Genomic DNA, 20,540 nt, shown 5'->3' with positions numbered 1-20,540 from the left:
ATTGACGTTTTATTAAATTCTACCAAACTGTCAAAGTTCAAAGTTGCCAAAACGCAGCCACACAAACTTGCGATAGCATTTTCGATTAATGAGTTAATTAATATCTGTTAATGTTCTGAAAGCATGGCATGCAACTGCAGTGTTTTAGCATCAAATTATTGAGCTATCTAACACGTGATACTCACCATATTGACGAGGCAGCGACAATAACGCTTTAATTGGTTGGAACTTTAGTACTAAATAATTTGAATCATTATGTTCATAGTGGGCTTAACCGGTGGATTGGCGACTGGAAAAAGTACAGTACTTTCAATATTTCGAGGAAATGGCATAGCAGTCATTGATGCAGATGAAGTAGCTAGAAAAGGTATCAGTTGTTCTTATTTACTTCCATTATATTTTCAAAGATTTTAAGGCATTCATTGGTTTGCGAATGTTATTAATAAGAGCATTGCCAAGCTGCGTAGCAAAGCGATTTTTATACACATCACGCATGGCTATGGATTAGAGATGGGTAACTCAGGAGTGATAGATAAAAAAGATATGTATCTTTCCGTTCTGATCACTCACTCTTTGTATCAGTTCAAATCCGAATGTATCAGTGTATCTTTAACAACTCATTCAATCGTCGTCCGTTTGTATCTGTGTTGCACTCGCACACACAGCGTTGAGCGGCTCGCGTCACGGTTTCTCATCGGAAAGTCCAGACATCTCTTTCGCACTTCCCTACTTAGAATGTTCTGTCTCACTTTCTCGATACCGAGTATAAGTGTTTGACCATTATTTTTATTTATTTATTCGATTTACACGCCTTTAACAGCCAATTACATAAATCGTAAACTTAAATTTAAAATGAAAAATAAAAACTTAAAAATAAAAAAAATAAACTTAAAAATATTATAAACTGATATACGAATCTATCTATCCTAAACGAATCTATCACTCTTAGTTCGTACTGATTTAGTGATACATAGGATTGAATTGAAAGAAGCGAGTCACTCTGAGCAACAGTACAATATCACTCGCGGATACGAAAGGATATAGAGATACAAAAGAGTGATACATATCCCAGTGATCAAAAGATACATATCAATCTTTTCTTTTCAATGATACGTTTGTCCCATGTCTACTATGGATTTAATTATTATAATAACCTAAAATGGATATTACACCATCACATTATCAGATATAAAACTGATTTGGTATTCAGACCTCTTTTAGTTTGATTTTCTCAGAAGCTGAGTATAGGAAGTGAGTATGATTATTTTATTTATAATCATTTTAAAATTTTCATCATTTTAAAGCTGGCATACATCATGATAATTCCTAAATCTGAAATACACAGTCAATGTCTAACTCCTGGATTTAACCCGGCAACTGTGTTATTCATGTTGGATGAGATTATTATGGACTTTTCTAATTTTACAGAAAATATTGGAAGTAGCATCATAGCAGGGTGAGTTGCACCATAAAACTGTAACAATAACGAAACCATAACCAGCCATGAAAATGCAGACCATTGGTCAAATCAGTAATTTCATAGTTAAATGGTGCAACTACCTGTACGGGCACATTTTGAATTCTCACTGCTTGTGCAGTCACTGGCAAAAACAAGACATCAATATCTGGCTGTATGTGTGACTGCCTCGATCCAACACAGTTTCATGTAAATACATACAAACCAGTAGTCGGCAGCAAGAATCTTGAGGCTTACTCACTAAGCATTCAAACAATATTGCAGTTTACTTAAAACAGCTGCAAAAATTCTTCAGTTGTTCTTTATCCTGAAATCAGACATGCAAATATCCAGGACAGGTTATCTGTTCAGTGCAAAATTCAATCTTTCCTTTATGTGCACTATTCTTGTATGAGCACTTAGAATATCGATAAAATCAAAATATTTAAACAAGTTAACATCGATAACAGATATTTCTATAGCACAATACTGGAATACTTGAAGTGAGGTATTTGTAAAGGGATTTTTAAATTCTATGTATAACTAAAAGTTGCAAAGTATTCTTAAAAAAAATGATCACCTTTCTTCTGCAGAATTCTGAAAATGATTAAAATTCACTAGTAGATGCTTCACCAGTGCTCTGGAGAAACATCTCCCCACACCTTGATAAAATATAGCCTACCCCAGGATACGTTAGCTTCCCAACAGTGATATAACTTTTCGAATCTGTTAGGTGGATTTTAAGTCAAGGTCTCAACCAAACAAACAAAAAATTTTATTTCGTGGTACTCTCCAATTCCATTTCAATTAATTCATATACCCTTCAGTAAGACTGCTTGTCAAACTTTCTGAATTCTTACTTACAGACAATAAATGCCAATGATGAAATGACAGCCGAGACTCATGCTTTTAGAGGCGCAACCATTGTAGCTGTACCTTACACTAACTTTGTGTAGTAAGCATCCATGTTCACCCTAAGAGATGAGGGCTAACCAAAAATACACGTTATAACTTAAATGTCATATTTCATATAGATCATCATCATCTACCGAGCCTTTTCCCAACTATCTTGGGGCCGGCTTCCAGTCTAACCGCATTCAGCTGAGTACCAGTATTTTACAAGGAGCGACTGCCTATCTGACTAAGCCATAAACAGTAAACAGTGCCTGTTATTCGAGTTCGCGTCGCGTGAGTCCACATTCTAAAAGCACACGCGGTCAAGGCATTCACTCCGCCAGCCTTGATTCTGTTTAATGTACTTATGTTATTATATATTTGACATTTCAATTAAAATTCCACATAGCCATGTAATTTTCATATTTTTGCCACAACATAACGCGTACGGTTATATTTGTTTTTTTTTAAACAGTGTCCATGGAGTGTCTGATCAGTTCTTCTCTACAAGACCAATTCTTTGGAACCGTGCAATCAGTTTGACGTTTCGGAAGAGCTTTCATAGGCATATAAAAAAAAAAGATTTTGATTCCTCATTTATTTCTATACTTTATGATGACAAGAGCACTGTTTCTTTCAGTTTTAGAACCTGGAACGAAAGCTTGGAAGGAGCTAAGAGATTACTTCGGAGATGAAGTGCTATTGCCTGATGGTAAAGTAAACAGGGCGCGGCTAGGCGAAATAGTTTTCGACGACATTGAGAAGAGGCGGAAACTAAACGCGATCACACATCCGAGGATACAAACAGCGATGATGAAGATGGCGGTATCATACTTCTTCTCTGGTCACAGCTACATAGTCATGGAAGTGCCATTGTTGTTCGAGACCGGGAAAATGTTGACCTTCATGCATAAAATTATCACAGTTGTTTGGTGAGAGTTAATCTTTATAATGTGTTTATTTTGTTCGTCGAATGACGTCAATTGAGTGAAAGGTTTCTTAAGTAAAAGGCCGAGAGCTTCTAGTACAGGTACATAGTACTCTCCAATTTTTTGTCGTCACGGGACATTGAGAGAATCGTGGCGCAGAAACCATTTTTGAGTCTCTGCAACAGAGGTATAGGTACACCACACGAGCGTCTTGTATTCGGTGTTTTGCAAGAGCTACCTATATCTTATTTCCGTCACCAAACCTTCTTGCCAAAACACCTACCCATAATGGTTTTAATTCTTAGGGTTATTCTTAGCTGCACATTGGTCAGGTGTGGACTCACCCATGTAGCTTATTTATCTAAATATCTATCTTTCCAGTGAAGATCATCAGCAACTAGAGAGATTGTGTAAACGCAACGATTTCTCGGAGACAGTTGCTAAGAAGCGCATCACTTGTCAAATGCCACTTGAGGACAAAGTGGCGAAGTCCCATTTCGTTGTCGACAACTCAGGGAGCTTGAGCAGTACCAGGCAGCAGACGGAAGGCATCATCAGAGTCCTCAGACGATCCAAGTTTACTTGGTAAGTTGTTTCACGTGTGAATTACTATGCTACATTGGTTTAGGTAGTTAGAAAGGTAAAAAACCTTGATGAGACTTTACGTATTAAAAAAATAAACTACTGCTTAAAACAAGGATTCGGTTGATTAAGCGATAATCATCATTGACGGCGCATTTTATTTTTGTGAAATGTGAAATGTTGGTCTAAAACTTGCATTTTTTTGTTCCAGGTATTTCCGAGCAATAATTGGTATTGCGTTCCTTTCCTTAGTTTTTGGTATCGGACATATAGTCAGTAATTTAATCTATAACAAATGAAACATAGTTGTATTTAACGTTTATTTGAAACCAAGGAAGCTTGCCCTTTAATCGTAATTTACTGGTGTAGCCAGGTACAGTCAGCTAAGGGAAGGTTCGTATTTGACGGAACAAGCGTCGCGTTAAACAGACAAATGTACGATAAAACATTCAATCATTCACACCTAACCGATGATGCGTCAGTGCGTCGATCATACATTTAAGATACGCTCGATTTTCCTTCAGATATGAACCTTCGCTCAGGCCCAAGTTCATCGACAATATAAACGTCGGTTTTCCTAAAACAACAGCCTACCATGACTTTGACGTTCAATGTTCAGAGTGAACAGTTGTTTCAAACAAAACGGACGTTTATATTGTCGGTGTACTCCGGCCTAAGTAACATTAGATAAACTACGGGTTTTAGATAAATTACGTAGTGATTATGATATTATGTACAAACACTTGTGTGAGTGACGTTACTATAAAAAAAAAAAATAATTATAATAATTATAACACAGTCATGTTAGTTAGCAAACTGCCTTATTTGTATTGGTTAAGGGTCGTTTCATGTAAATACAGGCAAACCAGAAGTGCAGCTTTTTTATGGGAAATCATAAAATGACTCCCGCTGTGGGTTAGCAGCGTGAAGGAGTGTCAGACTTACTGACTAAAACCTATCATGTTCGTTCGTGGGCTTCATGTACCCGGGCCGCGGTAACTTTCGAACAATATTTCTTTTAAAAGATATTTATTTTTTTCAATGTTCAAGTAGCTATACACTAATACATAGAATCCTGCTACTTCTGATCCTATTTTATGGCATACACAATAGAATTTTTAAAGCAACTGCTGCTGTATATGATTGTGATAAAATGCGTGTTTTGTGTGTGTATGTATGTATGTATATTTTGTCTCACCACTGACTGTACTTGTGTATTTTAAATATAAACTTAGTTGGAGTCCTAGTTTTACGGCATAAGCAATATATATGTGAATATCTTGTGATCAAATAAACAATATTATCAGTGTGATGGTTCTATTAGTGTGTGTAGATTCTTGTGTAAGTCAGTCATTTAGCTTGACTTTATTTAATGCTAGAGGCCGGAATTCATGCACTTAATAACAAGGCTTTCCCGGCCTGAATAAATGAATGTTTCCGTCGGAACAATTTCACGCACTCGGGTAAGAAGTACATAGTATACTAATATAATAATAAAAAAAAATCAGCTAAGAAACAAATAAAACATATTTTTCCTTTTTTGTAATCATCTTTCTAATAGTAAATTAGTATAGATTAGTTCCGACAATTTCATAGTTCGTTGTTATGATGTGAACTATTTACAAAATTGTAACAAGAATGCTGCATGCTATCCGGTATTCATCAAAATGTAGATTTTAAATAAATAGCCAAAGCAATATTAAAACGTTATGTAATTTATATTATTTTACATTTTGTACCTATAACATAAGCTTTTCATCAAACGGTAATAATAATAGGGAAAGTGGCCAAGGGAACATACAAATTGGTTAATTTTAGATGTAAATATTTGGTGTGTATTCCGAAATATGACTCAGTCAACTCAGTCGAAGTATATCTTATTGGTGTACAGAAAGACATCAATCTATGTCATTCTGTCAAACTTGGTCAATAGATTTTCAACCTTATCACAATAGTGGAGGGTCAATGTTGGATTGACCTGCTGGCGTCTATCTCATATTAGTCATATTGTACTGCTGCGGAAAGTTTAGCCTATTTTGTGTCAAATGTGAGTCAAGCACAAACACTACACGATTAAATATAGCGTCGATTAATGATGTCATGAGCACTGGCCGTATTTCGAAATACACGTTTAAATAGTATTTATTTAATTCAGGTTATGGTAAGCAATGTGGATTATAATGTACCTATTGTGCTCAGTTAGAAATATTGTAGAATTTAACAGTGTTAGATAACTTACGTCAAATGATATATTTTGTTAATAAAATTCACCAACTTATTAATGTTTTAAATGAGCAATAAATCAAAGAGAAATAGTCTATAGTAGTTCGCCAAGTTTTAATGGGTACGTGTCTGCCTATTTCGAAACTTGTGTTCAGCAATAAAACTTAGCCAGCTTAAGTGAAATGTGTTGTTTAGTAAATAATAGAAATATAAGTACATATTGTTAAATTGTGATTAAACACGCACATTATTTTAAAATACTAATTTGGTTTGATTTATGATAAAAAGTAATTTACCAATATTTTATGTAAAAAAAAACTTTTTTACAAAAAAATAAAACCGACTTCCAAAAACACAAAAACTTTTGGTGTATTGGCCTAGAAGTCGGTGTCTAATGGATTTACCTAAGTTAATTTTGCCACCGACTTCTAGGCCAATACACCAAAAGTTTTTGTGTTTTTGGAAGTCGGTTTTATTTTTTTGTAAAAAAGTTTTTTTTTACAGCTTTTCAGTGATACGAGTAGTTGTCACTATCGGCATAACTGGAAAGTTCTCATCAATACAAATGATGTAAGCCCAAATAAGAGGTTTTTGACATATTCAGCTGTCGAGTTCCCTCGACCTTCTCTGGTCTTCATCATCAGGTCAGCTCCAAATCTTCACTGTTGCAAAGGTCTCGTTAATACAAATAATTTAAGCCCAAACACTAAGTAGTTTACATATTCATTTGTCGAGTTCCCTCGAACTTCTCTGGTCGCCATCATCAGGTCAGTTCTAAACCCTCACTGTTGTATAGTGCTTTCAGGCATACACCTGAGTGTCAAGTTATTATCCTATGTATGCCTACAACTTTCGAAGGTTGCCCTCAATTTCTCAGGGTTTCCATCATCAGATCCTGACCTGGTGACTATTGGACCAACTGACAGCTATTCCGCGTCGAACAAAAAAAGAATCACGTAAATAGGCCTATAAACCTCGGCATAATCGATATACATACATAGAAAAAAAAAAACATACCGGCCGAATTGAGAACCTCCTCCTTTTTGGGAAGTCGGTTAAAAAGTGGAACGATTATATGGAAATCCTGAATTTTCGCGGAACCCCTGAGGATCGGTCACCATTTGGGAACCGCTGTTCTAGTTTATGACAGTCGCTCATGGTATTACACTAGATGGCGCTGTATATTTGTTGCAAAACTCATTTAATAGAAAAACTATTACTGGCATGAAATTATGACATGGAACTCCTCAATTTAAAAAATGAATAGATAACTCTCCATTGACAATCAGTTTGAAATAAGAACTCTTCATTGAGTACATTGTGTCAATTTTGAAATAATGTGTAATTGCAAAATATTTTATCATAAAAGCGTTTTCATGGAATACCTATCTATAAGTTGTTAAGTTATTAATTTATTTGGATAAGGTTTTCAATCTCAGTTAATTTAAGTGATAAAGTAAAAAGTAGGGAAAGAAATATTGGATTTTTTTAATTCCGAAGCCCTAATTGTGTTTCTATGGTGTACCCGCAACATCAAAACAAGTTCACAATTTAGTACGTGGCTATTCGTTGATGGATAATGGCGGCAACCAATATTCTTCTACCCGCTTGTAATTTAAAATTAATGTGCCGACTTACGAGGATACATCGAGTGCTATTGTTACAACGTGTAGACATATTTTTAGGATTTCTTAAGAAATGTCTGACAACGAAGTTGTTAATGCCTGCTTAGATGAGGATTGGCTTGCAGATTTGATAAAGGAATATGAAAAGGAAGGTAATTGATACCGAGTTTCATATATATTAGTATCTAAGCGACTAAAATGTTTGACTTCTTTGAATGACACGAGGTCTGGTATCGTATTTTTACTTTTCACCGTTATCTTCCGAGCCTTTTTTCCCAACTACGTTGGGGTCGGCTTCCAGATATTTATACTTTTCAAGAATGTGAAATTCATGAAATAACTATTGCATGTGTGTATGTAATATAAGTTAACCTAATAAATGACAATCTTCGAACCAAATTTCTCAAAATAGCGTAACTAGCCTTACTTTTGCATTTATAACTTATTAAGACTTAGAACGTAGTTTTTCAAACAATCCTTATGATATTAGTATGGATTAAGTTTTACATTTTATAAGTTCCTCACTCGCTCACGCCCCGTAATATTTTTTTGCAGCCACAGAAGAACTTAATTGGGTGATCGTATTTCTGCAGCCAAAAACGCGGCAAACAGTATGGGAAATGTGCGCAATTCTTGACGTCCTCGGTAAAGGTGTTCCCGGTCAGGCCTGCTATCTGATGGAGCGCTACCTGGCCATACATATGCGAAAGTTTTTACAACAATCACGTAGTAAGTTATCTTTCATCGTTTAAAACCAACCCTTTACCTACTATGAGTTTTCACATTCAATTTTCAAAAGAAACTTGTCATCTTAATTCACATTTTTTGTCTCATTGAGTCGTCATTGGATCTCAGTTGGATATACTTAGTCTGGCCATAAATACTGTTACACTTAATTATAAAAAAATATTACATTTGAATTTCGAATCTGTCATTTTTATATGATTGTTCATTGTGTTTTCTCATTTTGGCGCCAATACATTGTAAAATATTTTGCGATATTAAAATGGTGTGGGGTGATAAAGAGAACCGAATCGCTGTGATAGCATTACACAAAGTAGGTATGGAGCCAAATGCAATTTTTAAAACTCTCCATACACTTGGTATTAGTAAAATGTTTGTGTACCGGGCTATTAATAGGTACAATGAGACCTCCTCTGTTTGTGACAGAAAAAGATCTGGCCGTCCACGTAGTGTTCGTACGAAAAAGGTGGTCAAAGCAGTAAGGGAAAGAATTCGAAGAAATCCTGTCCGAAAGCAAAAGATTTTATCTCGGGAAATGAAGATAGCACCTAGAACCATGTCGCGTATTTTAAAAGATGACTTAGGACTTGCAGCCTATAAGAGACGCACTGGCCATTTCTTAACTGATAATTTAAAGAAGAATAGGGTGGTAAAATCGAAACAACTACTGAAGCGGTACGCAAAGGGAGGTCACAGAAAAATTTTGTTTACGGATGAGAAAATTTTTACAATTGAGCAACATTTTAACAAACAAAATGACCGTATTTATGCTCAAAGCTCTAAGGAAGCTTCCCAATTAGTCGACAGAGTGCAACGTGGACATTATCCGACTTCAGTGATGGTTTGGTGGGGTGTTAGCTATGAAGGAGTGACTGAGCCATATTTTTGTGAAAAAGGTATCAAAACATCGGCACAAGTGTATCAAGATACCATTCTTGAGAAGGTAGTTAAGCCCCTTAACATCACCATGTTCAATAACCAAGTATGGTCCTTCCAGCAAGACTCGGCGCCGGGTCATAAAGCTCGGTCCACGCAGTCTTGGTTGGAATCGAACGTTTCGGACTTCATCAGAGCTGAAGACTGGCCGTCGTCTAGTCCCGATCTTAATCCGCTGGATTATGATTTGTGGTCAGTTTTAGAGAGTACAGCTTGCTCTAAACGCCATGATAATTTGGAGTCCCTAAAACAATCTATACGATTGGCAGTGAAGAATTTTCCCATGGAAAGAGTGCGTGCTTCTATTGATAACTGGCCTCATCGTTTAAAGGACTGTATTGCAGCCAATGGAGACCACTTCGAATAAGCTTTTTATATTTTTAATTGTTTTATATTTATGTATTAAACTGACACACTGTAAAAGTAATAAATGTTATTTGCAGTTAACAATTTTCTTTTTTCTTTATTACAATATTTATGGCAAGACTAGGTAAATACGTATGTCGCTTAAGTGAAATTATCAGAGTCAGATCAGGTCTTTTGTTAATTGACAGGTGTCGAGGAGTGGATCACATACAAGGCTTTGGTAAATTCACGGTTGAACCAAATAATGCTGGGCTGCGTGATTCTTGCTGGCAAGATGATGAGCAACAACCCTTCATTGGCCGCTAACATCGTCCATAACAATCTATTGAGAAAGGGCGTAAGAGGCTACACCAAGAGAGACATTGTGGAGTTTGAGTTCCATGTATTTAAAACTTTAGGTATGTGATTTACCGTTTGATTTGGATAGGTTAATTTTGACTTATCTCCACGAGATGTTTTCCTTCAACCTTAATCAGTCATTAGTGTCCAAGATACACATAGCTTGAGAGTAGTGTCATTTGTACTTGCCTGTCTAGTGGCTAGCTAGACTGTTGCTTTAATCGCTAACCACGCTAACTTATAAGACAATGTTTAGTTTTGACAGTAAACAAACTGTCTACTGTTTCCAGATTTCCGCCTTCCTTTGTGGTCGACTCTGGATACCAGCGAGTATCTGTTGAAGCGTCTAGGAATCGAACGTGCCAATGTAGCACTAGCAACGAGCTTGATGAATGACTTGGCTGAATACTATCGCCATGACATAGATTATCGTACAAGACTCTGGTCTATGAGAAATACGCCGAGTTCTTCTACATCCTCGTCTAGTATGCGTGAGTCAACTTTGTTTTTCTATTACCTACTAGCTTCCGCCCGCGGCTTCACCCGCGTGATGTGTTGATAAAAAGTAGCCTATATGTTAATCCAATCACCTATCTACATACCAAGTTTCAAAAAAATTGGTCCAGACGTTTTTACATGAAATAATAACAAACATAGGTACATCCACACATTCTCACAAAAACGCGTTTATAATATCAGTAATATTTGTAGGATAGTAGGATTACCTACCTATTTAAAAACGTGTTACAGTTTTAAACATTTTTACGTGTACAGTTTTATGTGTTACTAGCCGTTTCACACGGTTTCACCCGTGTGCCGTAGAAACATGAAGATAGCCTCTTAAGTTGCGTTTAAGTAAAGAATTTTTCAAATCTGTGTAGTATGTACAAACAAACAAAAAAAGATTCCTTTTTATTATATTAGTGTAGAGTATCATCATCATCATCAGCCTATCGCAGTTCACTGCTGGACATAGGCCTCTCCAAGTGCACGCCACTGAGATCGATTTTCGGCTTTCGCATCCTCCTGCCAGCCGTCTTGCGCAAGTCATCACTCCACCGTGCCTGAGTATAATAGATTAAAATCATCACGCATATGTATGGTAAGTATGTTTTATTTTGCAGCATATCCTAGACGTTTGTATAATTTACATTTCTGCGCGGGCGTGGTGGCAGCTGCCATTAGGTTCATGAATCACCCGATGGATTCCCCCTGGGTCAGGCTGGCCCAACTCGTTCGCGCCTGTCCTGCCTACATCGGTGCTATTGCAAACGATATATACTGGGTGGCGATGGCTCCCAACAAGAAAAACAAATCCCCGGATCAAATAGGACCAGCATCCAAGAGAGTATGCCATTAAAATGATTATTTGGTAAGTAAAAACTTATTTTAATCGCTAGTTCATTAAGTTTTGCCTATTTACTCTCTATACGAGGGAAGGTCACTAATCAGTAATTGCAAGCATGACTTTGCTCAATACGATATATGTTTTTCAATCAACTCAGTAGGCATATGGAAGGTTTTTCTTTGTAAAGTAAAACGAATTTGTATTGATGAAGATGATGAGGTCTTCTATGAAAAAAAGTTTGTCGTCGGTTTATTTTTTGTTTGTCCTAAGTATAAAACGGGTATGATTTAAGCTGTCACCAATTTAATTCATTTTGTGTTTCTTAAATAATAGGGTTTGCCCTCAAAATAGTAGATTTGTCACCAAATGTAGTCACCAAACAATATAAAATCATTTCCACAATAAATTACCGAAAATCATGGAGATATGGGGTCAAGTACCAAATAAATGATTTTGTATGTATTATAATAGGTTTGTCCTAATAGTATTTAAGCAAACTAATTTAAAGAGATCACCAATAAATCATATATTATATCACTAGAAAATTTCATGAAGGTCTAAAAATGTAGGGTGGTCGTCATCATCATTTCAACCAAAAGAGTCTACTACTTAACTGGCCATGTGCCTCCCCCCAAGGGCTTTAGTTTCCACAGGTAGTATAAATATATTTAAATTAAATTTCTAGCTGAATAGTAAATAAAACAATTAATCAAAGTCAAAATAATCAATATTTATTGTTAAAAATCTCACTGCCCGCGCCCCGCATCGTATGATCGTACCTACAACCAACCTACAACCCATTCGTTGAGGCCCGAAAGCGCGCCAATTTGTCTCCCTTCCCTTCCTCTTCCCTTTGAACATATTTTTATTAAAATTATAAACTGATGTATTAAATTGGTAACTCTTGGAGAGTCTGATGCGCAGTGGATGGATGGAATACAAATGAAACTTGGGCAGAATATATTTTTATTGTTTAGATTTACAATATAATTAGAACAATCACACGTTGTGTAGGTTTGAGGCGGAAGTCAGAAGAAGAGAGAGATGTTACCAGTGTAAAAAGTCACAATATCTAACATTAATTTTTAATCATAAAAATATTGCCAGATATGGAGTGTACAAAATTATTTCAACACTTCCCCTTACACTACATATTCATTTTGCTCTGCTACCATAAACAATATCAGATAAACAATACATAATCAACATATTACAATTGTTTTACATTCATCTGACCTATAAAATCCTTATGCTTGGAAGCTGATAAAGGTTTTGTTAAAACGTCCGCTACCATCATATTAGTGGGAAGATAATTCACATTAATGTAGTTTTTACTTATTAAATCTTTAATGAAATGGTATCTTACGTCTATATGTTTTGTTCGTTTATGACAATCCTTAGTTGTTAACATTTTAATGGCACTCTGGTTATCATTTCTTAATTCACATTTAAAATATTTACCAGTTAACTCGAACAAAAAATTCCTTACAAACATTACGTCTTTACAAGCATTACTCATTGATATATATTCAGCCTCTGTACTTGACATTGCCACACAACGCTGTTTTCTACTTTCCCAATTAATAGTATTTCCTCCCAATTTAATTACAAAACCAGAAAATGACTTTCTGTCAGTTGGGTCATTCGCCCAATCCGCATCTGCAAAAGCTTCCAGATCAAGATTCTTATTATTTTTCAAAAATAACAAACCATGATCAATTGTACCCTTAAGATAACGAAGGACCCTCTTGGCAGCCAACCAATGACTTTTATTGAAATTATTATTAAATTGACTTAATAAACTACAACAATAAGAAATATCAGGTCTTGTGCATACATTTAAATACATTAAACTACCAACAAGTTCTCGATATTTCAAATCACATTCAGAGTTATCATTATTAAAATTTTCAAACTTCTCATTAATTTGCATTGGTATAGAAACACTATTCGCATCTAACATTCCAAATTTAGATAGCAATTTCTTGATGTACTCAGATTGTTTCAACAATATTGTACCTTTTATTCTATCTCTGTGTACACTTATGCCCAGACAATTCTTTACTGGTCCTAAATTCTTAATATTAAAGTTTTTACTTAAAATATCAATGATACATGATTTTTCCTTACAACAATTACTAAAAATAAAAAAATCGTCAACATAAAGGGCTAAAATTGTCAAATTTTTGTCACTCGTTTTCTTAGTATAAACACATGGCTCACATTTGGTCTGTTTATAGCCATGTTTAGTCAATAAGTTATGAGCAGTTTCATTCCATACTCTACTGGACTGTTTAAGGCCATAAATGCTTTTCTGCAATAAACAAACTTTATTATCATTATTATTTTTAAAACCCTGTGGCTGTTCCATATAAATTTCTTCATTGAGTTTACCATTCAAAAAAGCTGTTGTGACATCTATGTGGTCTATGTCCATGTCCAACTCATTGGCAAGATTAAACAAAATACGCATAGTCGAATGCCTGACAACAGGGGAAAACGTTTGGTTATAGTCAACACCAGGCCTTTGAGTAAATCCTCGTGCAACTAAGCGTGCCTTAAATTTATCAAAATTACCTGACGTATCCTGTTTTACCTTATATACCCATTTAGTTTTTATCACATTTTTATTTAAAGGCCTATCAACTAGCGTCCATACACCATTATTTATGAGTGAATTATACTCACATTTCATGGCTTCTAACCATTCATGTTTCTGTGGACTAGCTATTGCATCCTCATAGCACTGAGGTTCATCTAGGACATAAGACTGGCATAATAAAGAAAAATCTACCTCATAATCTTCAAAGCGCTTAGGTGGAATACCTCTGGTTCTCCTCACCGATGGCTGTGGAGCAATCAACTCCTCTGAAGACTCGCTGTCATCAACATCACTACACGACTGGTACTCAAAATCAGGACTTTGAGGTGAGAAACATTGCTCTCCCTGACCCAAGCTTTCCTTAGAACTTGCCACTTGTTCAATTTCAGATACAGGTTGGTCACCGGATGCCTCATTTCTGGGTGCCTCAAAACCAGTAGAGGGCTCAACGGTGGCTGCATCACCTGGAATATCAGAAAAATTATCAGTTACACTTGTGAAATTATCATTTGGCATATTATCATTGGAATTATTAGTCTCCAAATCAAATAACTCGAGATTATTTGTATTTGACATAATATTATTATCATTCATTTTAGAAATATTATTATCAAGTGTTTCAATGAAATGTACATTTCTAGATTTTACTATCTTTTTAGGAAATAGTGGATCAACCAACCTATACCCTTTTGAATCCTGACAATATCCAACAAAAATATATTGTTTTGATTTTGGATCAAATTTCTGTCTATGACAGTCAGGTATTAAAGAAAAAGCCTTGCAGCCGAACACCTTTAAGTGGCTCAAGTCAACTTTGGACCCTGTCCACACTTGTTCAGGAATTGTGCCGGACAAAGCAGCAGTAGGCGATCTATTCTTAAGATATATGGCTGTCATTAAAGCCTCACCCCAATAGCGCTTGTCTAGGCCAGCTTCAGCTAACATGCACCTAGCTTTCTCAATTAAGGTTCTATTTAGTCGCTCAGAAACACCGTTCTGCTGCGGACTATAAGGTATAGTAGTTTGGTGTATAATACCATGTTGAGATAAATAATTTTCAAAAATTTTATTAACATATTCTGTCCCATTGTCAGATCTCAAACATTTAATCAAAAAACCAGTTTGTTTCTCCACTAAATTCTTAAAATTAATAAAACATTTCATTACCTCATTCTTCTGTCTCATCAGAAACCCAAAAGTCTTTCTGGAAAAATCATCAGTGAATGTCACCAGATAACGTGCTCCTCCCCAGCTGCTCTGCGACATTGGCCCACAAACATCAGAGTGTATTAACTCTAACAATTGTTCTGCTCGTTTAGCCTGACCTTTAGGGAAAGTTTTTACAGTTTGCTTCCCCTCAATGCATGGGATACAGTCTTGCAAATGACCGGAGTCACTCTGGAAATTAATTCCTACAGCAAGATTATCACGCAATGCACACATACCTGACAAGCTTAAGTGGCCGAGTCGCCTGTGCCACAACTCCATTTGGGAACCGTGAACATGAGAACATTGCTCCTTATTTAACTGCAGAACATTGGAGGAGACCTGCGAACATAAGACTTTTGGCACGCACTCTAACCTATAAATTCCATTTGCAAACGTTGCACTTGCTAATAAATTTCCTGCTACATCATAAATATGACACATTGAATTGTCAAACACGACTTTGCGATTATTCTTAGTTAAACAACTCACAGATAATAAGTTAGCGGACAGACCAGGAACATACATTACATTCTCAATAACTTTGGTATTGTTTTTAAATTTAAGTGTTACATTTCCTATACCCAAACATTTCAGTTGGTCATTATTAGCTACAGTAACTAAGGTTGTAAAGTTAGAGTCCAAATTTAAAAACAGTTCCTTATCCTTGCACATATGCGATGTACATCCACTGTCCACAATCCAATAATGTGAGCTGAGACATGTAGCAAAAGCAGAGGCTGAGACGAACAGAGTACTTGTCTCTGTTTTCTGTTTGGAGGCAGCTTTCTCGCGTTTCAATTTGAAGCACTTCGCCTTGATATGACCAGTTTTCTTACAGTAACTGCACACTATGTTGCGTTTTATACTCATAAATGCCAGATCATTTTTGTTTTCATTGTTATTTCCATTGTTAGTACGGCGAAAATGTTCCTGCAAGAGCCTTGCACGCACCATTTCACTTGTAAGTGCTTCTAGCGACGATAAAGATTCCAGGCTGGATACTAGGACGTCATACTCTTGTGGTAGTCCACTCAAAAGAATTTCAGCAACCTCCTTGTCTTCAATAACACGCCCAATGTCGGCTAGCTGTTGTACTAGGGTCATTACACCTTCAATGTACTCGTTCATCGAGTTGTAATGGGTGTAGTCAGCTCGATGAAGTTGACGTAATAAGAGTACACGTCTGTATAGACCTTTATCTTCGAAGACAGATTTTAAGGCATCCCATGCCTCCTTCGATGTTTTAGCCGATCTAACGTGTTGAATGCAGCATGATTTAATAGCGAGGCAAATACGGGCTAAAGCACGCTGATCCTTAGTGGAATCTGTATCAGTGCCCTCCACACATTTCCATAAGCCTTCCAAAACAAGTGCCATTTTCATTTGGAATTTCCACGTGTTATAGTTTTGTACTCCATCCAGTTTCTCAAATGTAATAGCAGATTGATTGGCCTGAGGCACATGGCCATTCTCCGCCGCCATTGTCATACTTGTAGTAGAACAAGGAAAAAATCACTCACGTTGATCTTGATTCTTCACGCTCTGGGCTGATAACCTCTTGGAGAGTCTGATGCGCAGTGGATGGATGGAATACAAATGAAACTTGGGCAGAATATATTTTTATTGTTTAGATTTACAATATAATTAGAACAATCACACGTTGTGTAGGTTTGAGGCGGAAGTCAGAAGAAGAGAGAGATGTTACCAGTGTAAAAAGTCACAATATCTAACATTAATTTTTAATCATAAAAATATTGCCAGATATGGAGTGTACAAAATTATTTCAACAGTAACGAATACATTATTTTAATAACTGAACGAAATAAAATGTAACTACTGTATTGGTGACAAAATAACAAATAAAAAGGAGTCGCAGTCAGGGATCGATTAATCGATTTATTTGGTGACAGATCTACCATTTTGAGCACCAAGCTATTATTTAAGTAATAAAACTATTATTATAAGAACGAAGTTTATATTCATGTAATGCACTACAATTTTATTGGTAATCCATCTCATATTTTACACATTATATTAACAATAATTTGCTAATTCATACCTGGGAACACTCTTTGTTTATCTGAGAACGAAAATATTTCGTGGCGATAGATCTATTTATTAGGTGATACAACTTGATGACAAATATAAATTTTGGTGACAAAAAATATAGTTCCCGTATAAAACTAGCTATTCCCGTAGTTCAAGCCACGGCCCAAGAGAACTACTTTCTTCACCCGGCTCTACACTATCTGTCTACCAGATTTCATTTTAACCGGTTTAATAGCTGCCGTGAAACCGTTACAAATATAATTACTTTTGCAATTATAATATTCGTTGGTATGACTACTTCAGTAAATAAAAAATAGTTTTATTTATTTTCAGGTACTAAGGGTACGTTCAAGATAAGGTGATGCTGATTTTAGGTTTCACAATTTGACTATAACAATAATACCAAGACATAACCAGCTGTACCTTTGAGATCTATCAGGGATCTATCAGACAGGGAGTTTTGCGTTCTTTGTGCCATATTACATGTATTTTGTGTGTTCTTCGTGTATATGTCTGATAGACATTATATTATCGTCATAGTTAAATGGTGAAACCACGAAGGAGAAAAGACTAGCGGAGATGCCCTAACGCAGGTAGGTCACGCGCCTTCAGGTAGGTCAAATACGTCACGACTACGTCACGGCAGGCGTGGCTGGACACCGCCCATATATCGTCCTTTACATCAAACTGACATCTTGTCATGGTTGTATTTTTACCACAATTTCAACAGATTTTATTTGTTACTCGATTAAAACGATGAAATGCGCTATCATTAATTGTAGAAATTGCTCAGGATCCAAACTCAAACATACCATAGGATAACATTTCACGTGTAAGTAATATTTTAGCTTTAAAACATATTTTTTGCTAGAGACATCTGTCGTCGAATAGCTGCATTTCTAGAACCTCTAAGTGAATTTGTATTATTTTCGTATCAATCTTGTATCAATGTATATTATTGGTACCAATTTTTGCCTTAAAAAGCAGCTTCATTTTTCCTTGCATCCTACAAGTTTTTTTATAGATTATTTACAAACCAAAACATATAATATATTATCATGAAAATTTAATATTATAAAAACACCATCTTTCGGTAAGTAGTCGACTTACGTATATTTGAAGTAAAATTGTGTTCATCAAGACAGAGAGACCCGTTACAAAATTAAGTGCTACCAGACATCGAAAATTCAATCACCCATTCTTAAAAAAGGTCTTATTTAAAAAAGCTGCAATTATCTTAAAATTAATCATAACTCTAACTATGTAGATTTATTTATATTCATCACTAGCCGTTTTCCCGCGGTTTCACCCGCGTACCCGTGGGAGCTACTGCCCGCACCGGGATAAAATATAGCCTATGTTACTTGCAGATAATATAGCTTTCTAATGGTGAAAGAATATTTAAAATCGGTCCAGTAGTTTGAGTTTGTTTGTTTTTGAGTTTATCCATTACAACCAAACAAACAAACAAAGTTTTCCTCTTTATAATATTAGAATAGATCAGCAATGTTTTACATAGGTATATCTCTCTTGCCGTACATACTTTTTGAATGTACCTTTACTCAGAGCAACATCGGACACACATAATGTCAGCCACTTAGTGGATGCGCCGTTATGATATAGTTGTGAAAACTCTAATTTGATAAACACTGTCCCTATAATTTTAATTCCCATTTTTCTTGGTGAATTTCGTAATGTGGCAACATCGAAAATAACAACAGTCATCGCAGCACGGTTTTAGACATGTTCTAGAACAAATAGAACAAATTTTCGTGCTTGTGATGCCATAGTGGCTAGTAGACGAACTAACACAATGCCATAAGTTGATACTTAAATTACACCATGGGGGTATTTTAGACCCGTGGTGAATAAAAATGATTTTTCATCGAGTCTCCGTTTAATGGTTCCTAGATACCTATTTCATTTCTGGAGGACTAAATAAATTGTTGTGGGGCAAGTTCTCTGCACAAAATAATACTTATATAACAATTAATTTTCTAACTTTTTTATCTCTCTCTTTTTCTTCGTTCATTTCAAATGAATGCTTCTTTAAACTTTCTAATTGAATTACTATTTTAAAAGAATTATTAATTTTGAGTATTTACTTTACTTTTGAGTATGTCACTAGTGGTCGATGTTAGTTTAGGGTTAGATTTTAATCATCCTATTCCACGCTAGATGGATTTACAAAACATGGGTGGCTTCCCATAAAAGGCGTATAAGGGTGGAGCACGGGTGGAGCCAGTAACGTTCCTCGTCCCCCGCTCACCCGAATTTTGGCGCGCTGCTTTGTTAGGAGATTTTTCGTTAGGGCATCTCCGCTAGTCTTTTCTCCTCCGTGGGTGAAACCCACCTTAATTGGTTTATTATATCGGTGGTGGGTTAGGCATACATTTGTATTAATATTTAAGTACATAAGTTTATTAATTTACGAAAATATGTACGTAAAGTAATACAACTTATCTCTTGTTTAGAATGCTACGAGAGTTACAAATTTCCTTGGAAATTTATAAACTCGCGGTTCTTATTGTTTTCCGGTGAGATTTCCATTTTTTTATTTTTGTTAGTATAGGTAACTCCTACCTATTATGTTCTTTAGCTTGTGAGTAAGAAATGCCTTCAAGGGTTGGCCAATCAAAGGTACGACTTAGGTATCCAATGAATGGATAGGGTATACTATTAGATATAATTTAAGTTTATTAACTCGTTACAAACTCGTGTTTGTTACGTCTGAACTGACCCAATGTTTACTTTCTTACTGCATAGGTACCTGTTTAACCTGACATTATTTGTAAATTAATGCGTAGACATTTTCTGTTTTGCGAACTAACATGTGCAAACAATTTTGGTAGAATCACGTCAATAGGTGCACTCTTAGATTGTTTTGTTATAAGTTGTTGTTAAGGCTTAATAAAAGTTTATACATCCATTTAAAAAGCATTTCTTTTTTAAGTTTTCCTTTATTAACATCTTCCAATTTCCATTCATTGAGGCGGAGAGAGGGGCTGAGCTGTGAAGAGAGGTAGGTAGAGGCAGGAGTAGGTTCTTCCACTGAAGCGGAGCTGACGAAGATTACTGGATTCAAATTCTGCTACGGCCTCAAGCTTGACATACCCTGAGCCTCTGCGCCATACAAACTCGGCGCAAGAATTACGTAGCCAGTACGCTCATATTTTGGATTAAAATGTTGATAAAATAAAATGTACGTGTTTTGAAAAAATAAAATTACCATAATGTT

At 35.8% G+C, this 20,540-nt stretch overlaps 2 protein-coding genes across 2 annotated transcripts; both read left to right on the top strand.

The window, feature by feature from the left end:
• The first annotated feature begins 29 nt into the window (after positions 1 to 29).
• Positions 30 to 6,344, top strand: LOC124645195 (dephospho-CoA kinase domain-containing protein). Its single transcript, XM_047184963.1, has 4 exons — positions 30 to 367; positions 2,991 to 3,282; positions 3,661 to 3,864; positions 4,073 to 6,344. Exons 1-4 carry the CDS (start codon positions 256 to 258, stop codon positions 4,158 to 4,160), a joined length of 696 nt encoding a protein of 231 aa, XP_047040919.1. The 5' UTR covers positions 30 to 255; the 3' UTR covers positions 4,161 to 6,344.
• A 1,156-nt stretch (positions 6,345 to 7,500) lies between these two features.
• Positions 7,501 to 17,844, top strand: LOC124645194. The gene is made up of 6 exons (XM_047184961.1): positions 7,501 to 7,861; positions 8,265 to 8,438; positions 9,944 to 10,153; positions 10,385 to 10,585; positions 11,219 to 11,466; positions 17,636 to 17,844. The coding sequence occupies exons 1-5, from the start codon at positions 7,783 to 7,785 to the stop codon at positions 11,452 to 11,454; spliced, it is 900 nt and encodes a 299-aa protein (XP_047040917.1). The 5' UTR covers positions 7,501 to 7,782; the 3' UTR covers positions 11,455 to 11,466; positions 17,636 to 17,844.
• Positions 17,845 to 20,540: the final 2,696 nt, after the last annotated feature.

This window comes from Helicoverpa zea, chromosome 31 (genome assembly GCF_022581195.2).
Source record: "Helicoverpa zea isolate HzStark_Cry1AcR chromosome 31, ilHelZeax1.1, whole genome shotgun sequence".
Classification (NCBI taxonomy): Eukaryota; Metazoa; Arthropoda; class Insecta; order Lepidoptera; family Noctuidae; genus Helicoverpa; species Helicoverpa zea.
This window is presented reverse-complemented; position numbering and strand designations above follow the sequence as displayed.

What these genes read in the sequence shown, in the direction of transcription:
- LOC124645194 (XM_047184961.1), top strand. Translation starts at nt 7,783, where the DNA reads ATGTCTGACAACGAAGTTGTTAATGCCTGCTTAGATGAGGATTGGCTT. An exon ending in AAAGGAATATGAAAAGGAAG is followed by an intron (nt 7,862 to 8,264) that starts GTAATTGATACC and finishes ATTTTTTTGCAG; the next exon opens with CCACAGAAGAACTTAATTGG. An exon ending in CCATGTATTTAAAACTTTAG is followed by an intron (nt 10,154 to 10,384) that starts GTATGTGATTTA and finishes TACTGTTTCCAG; the next exon opens with ATTTCCGCCTTCCTTTGTGG.
- LOC124645195 (XM_047184963.1), top strand. Translation starts at nt 256, where the DNA reads ATGTTCATAGTGGGCTTAACCGGTGGATTGGCGACTGGAAAAAGTACA. An exon ending in AGATGAAGTAGCTAGAAAAG is followed by an intron (nt 368 to 2,990) that starts GTATCAGTTGTT and finishes TGTTTCTTTCAG; the next exon opens with TTTTAGAACCTGGAACGAAA. An exon ending in AAAATTATCACAGTTGTTTG is followed by an intron (nt 3,283 to 3,660) that starts GTGAGAGTTAAT and finishes CTATCTTTCCAG; the next exon opens with TGAAGATCATCAGCAACTAG.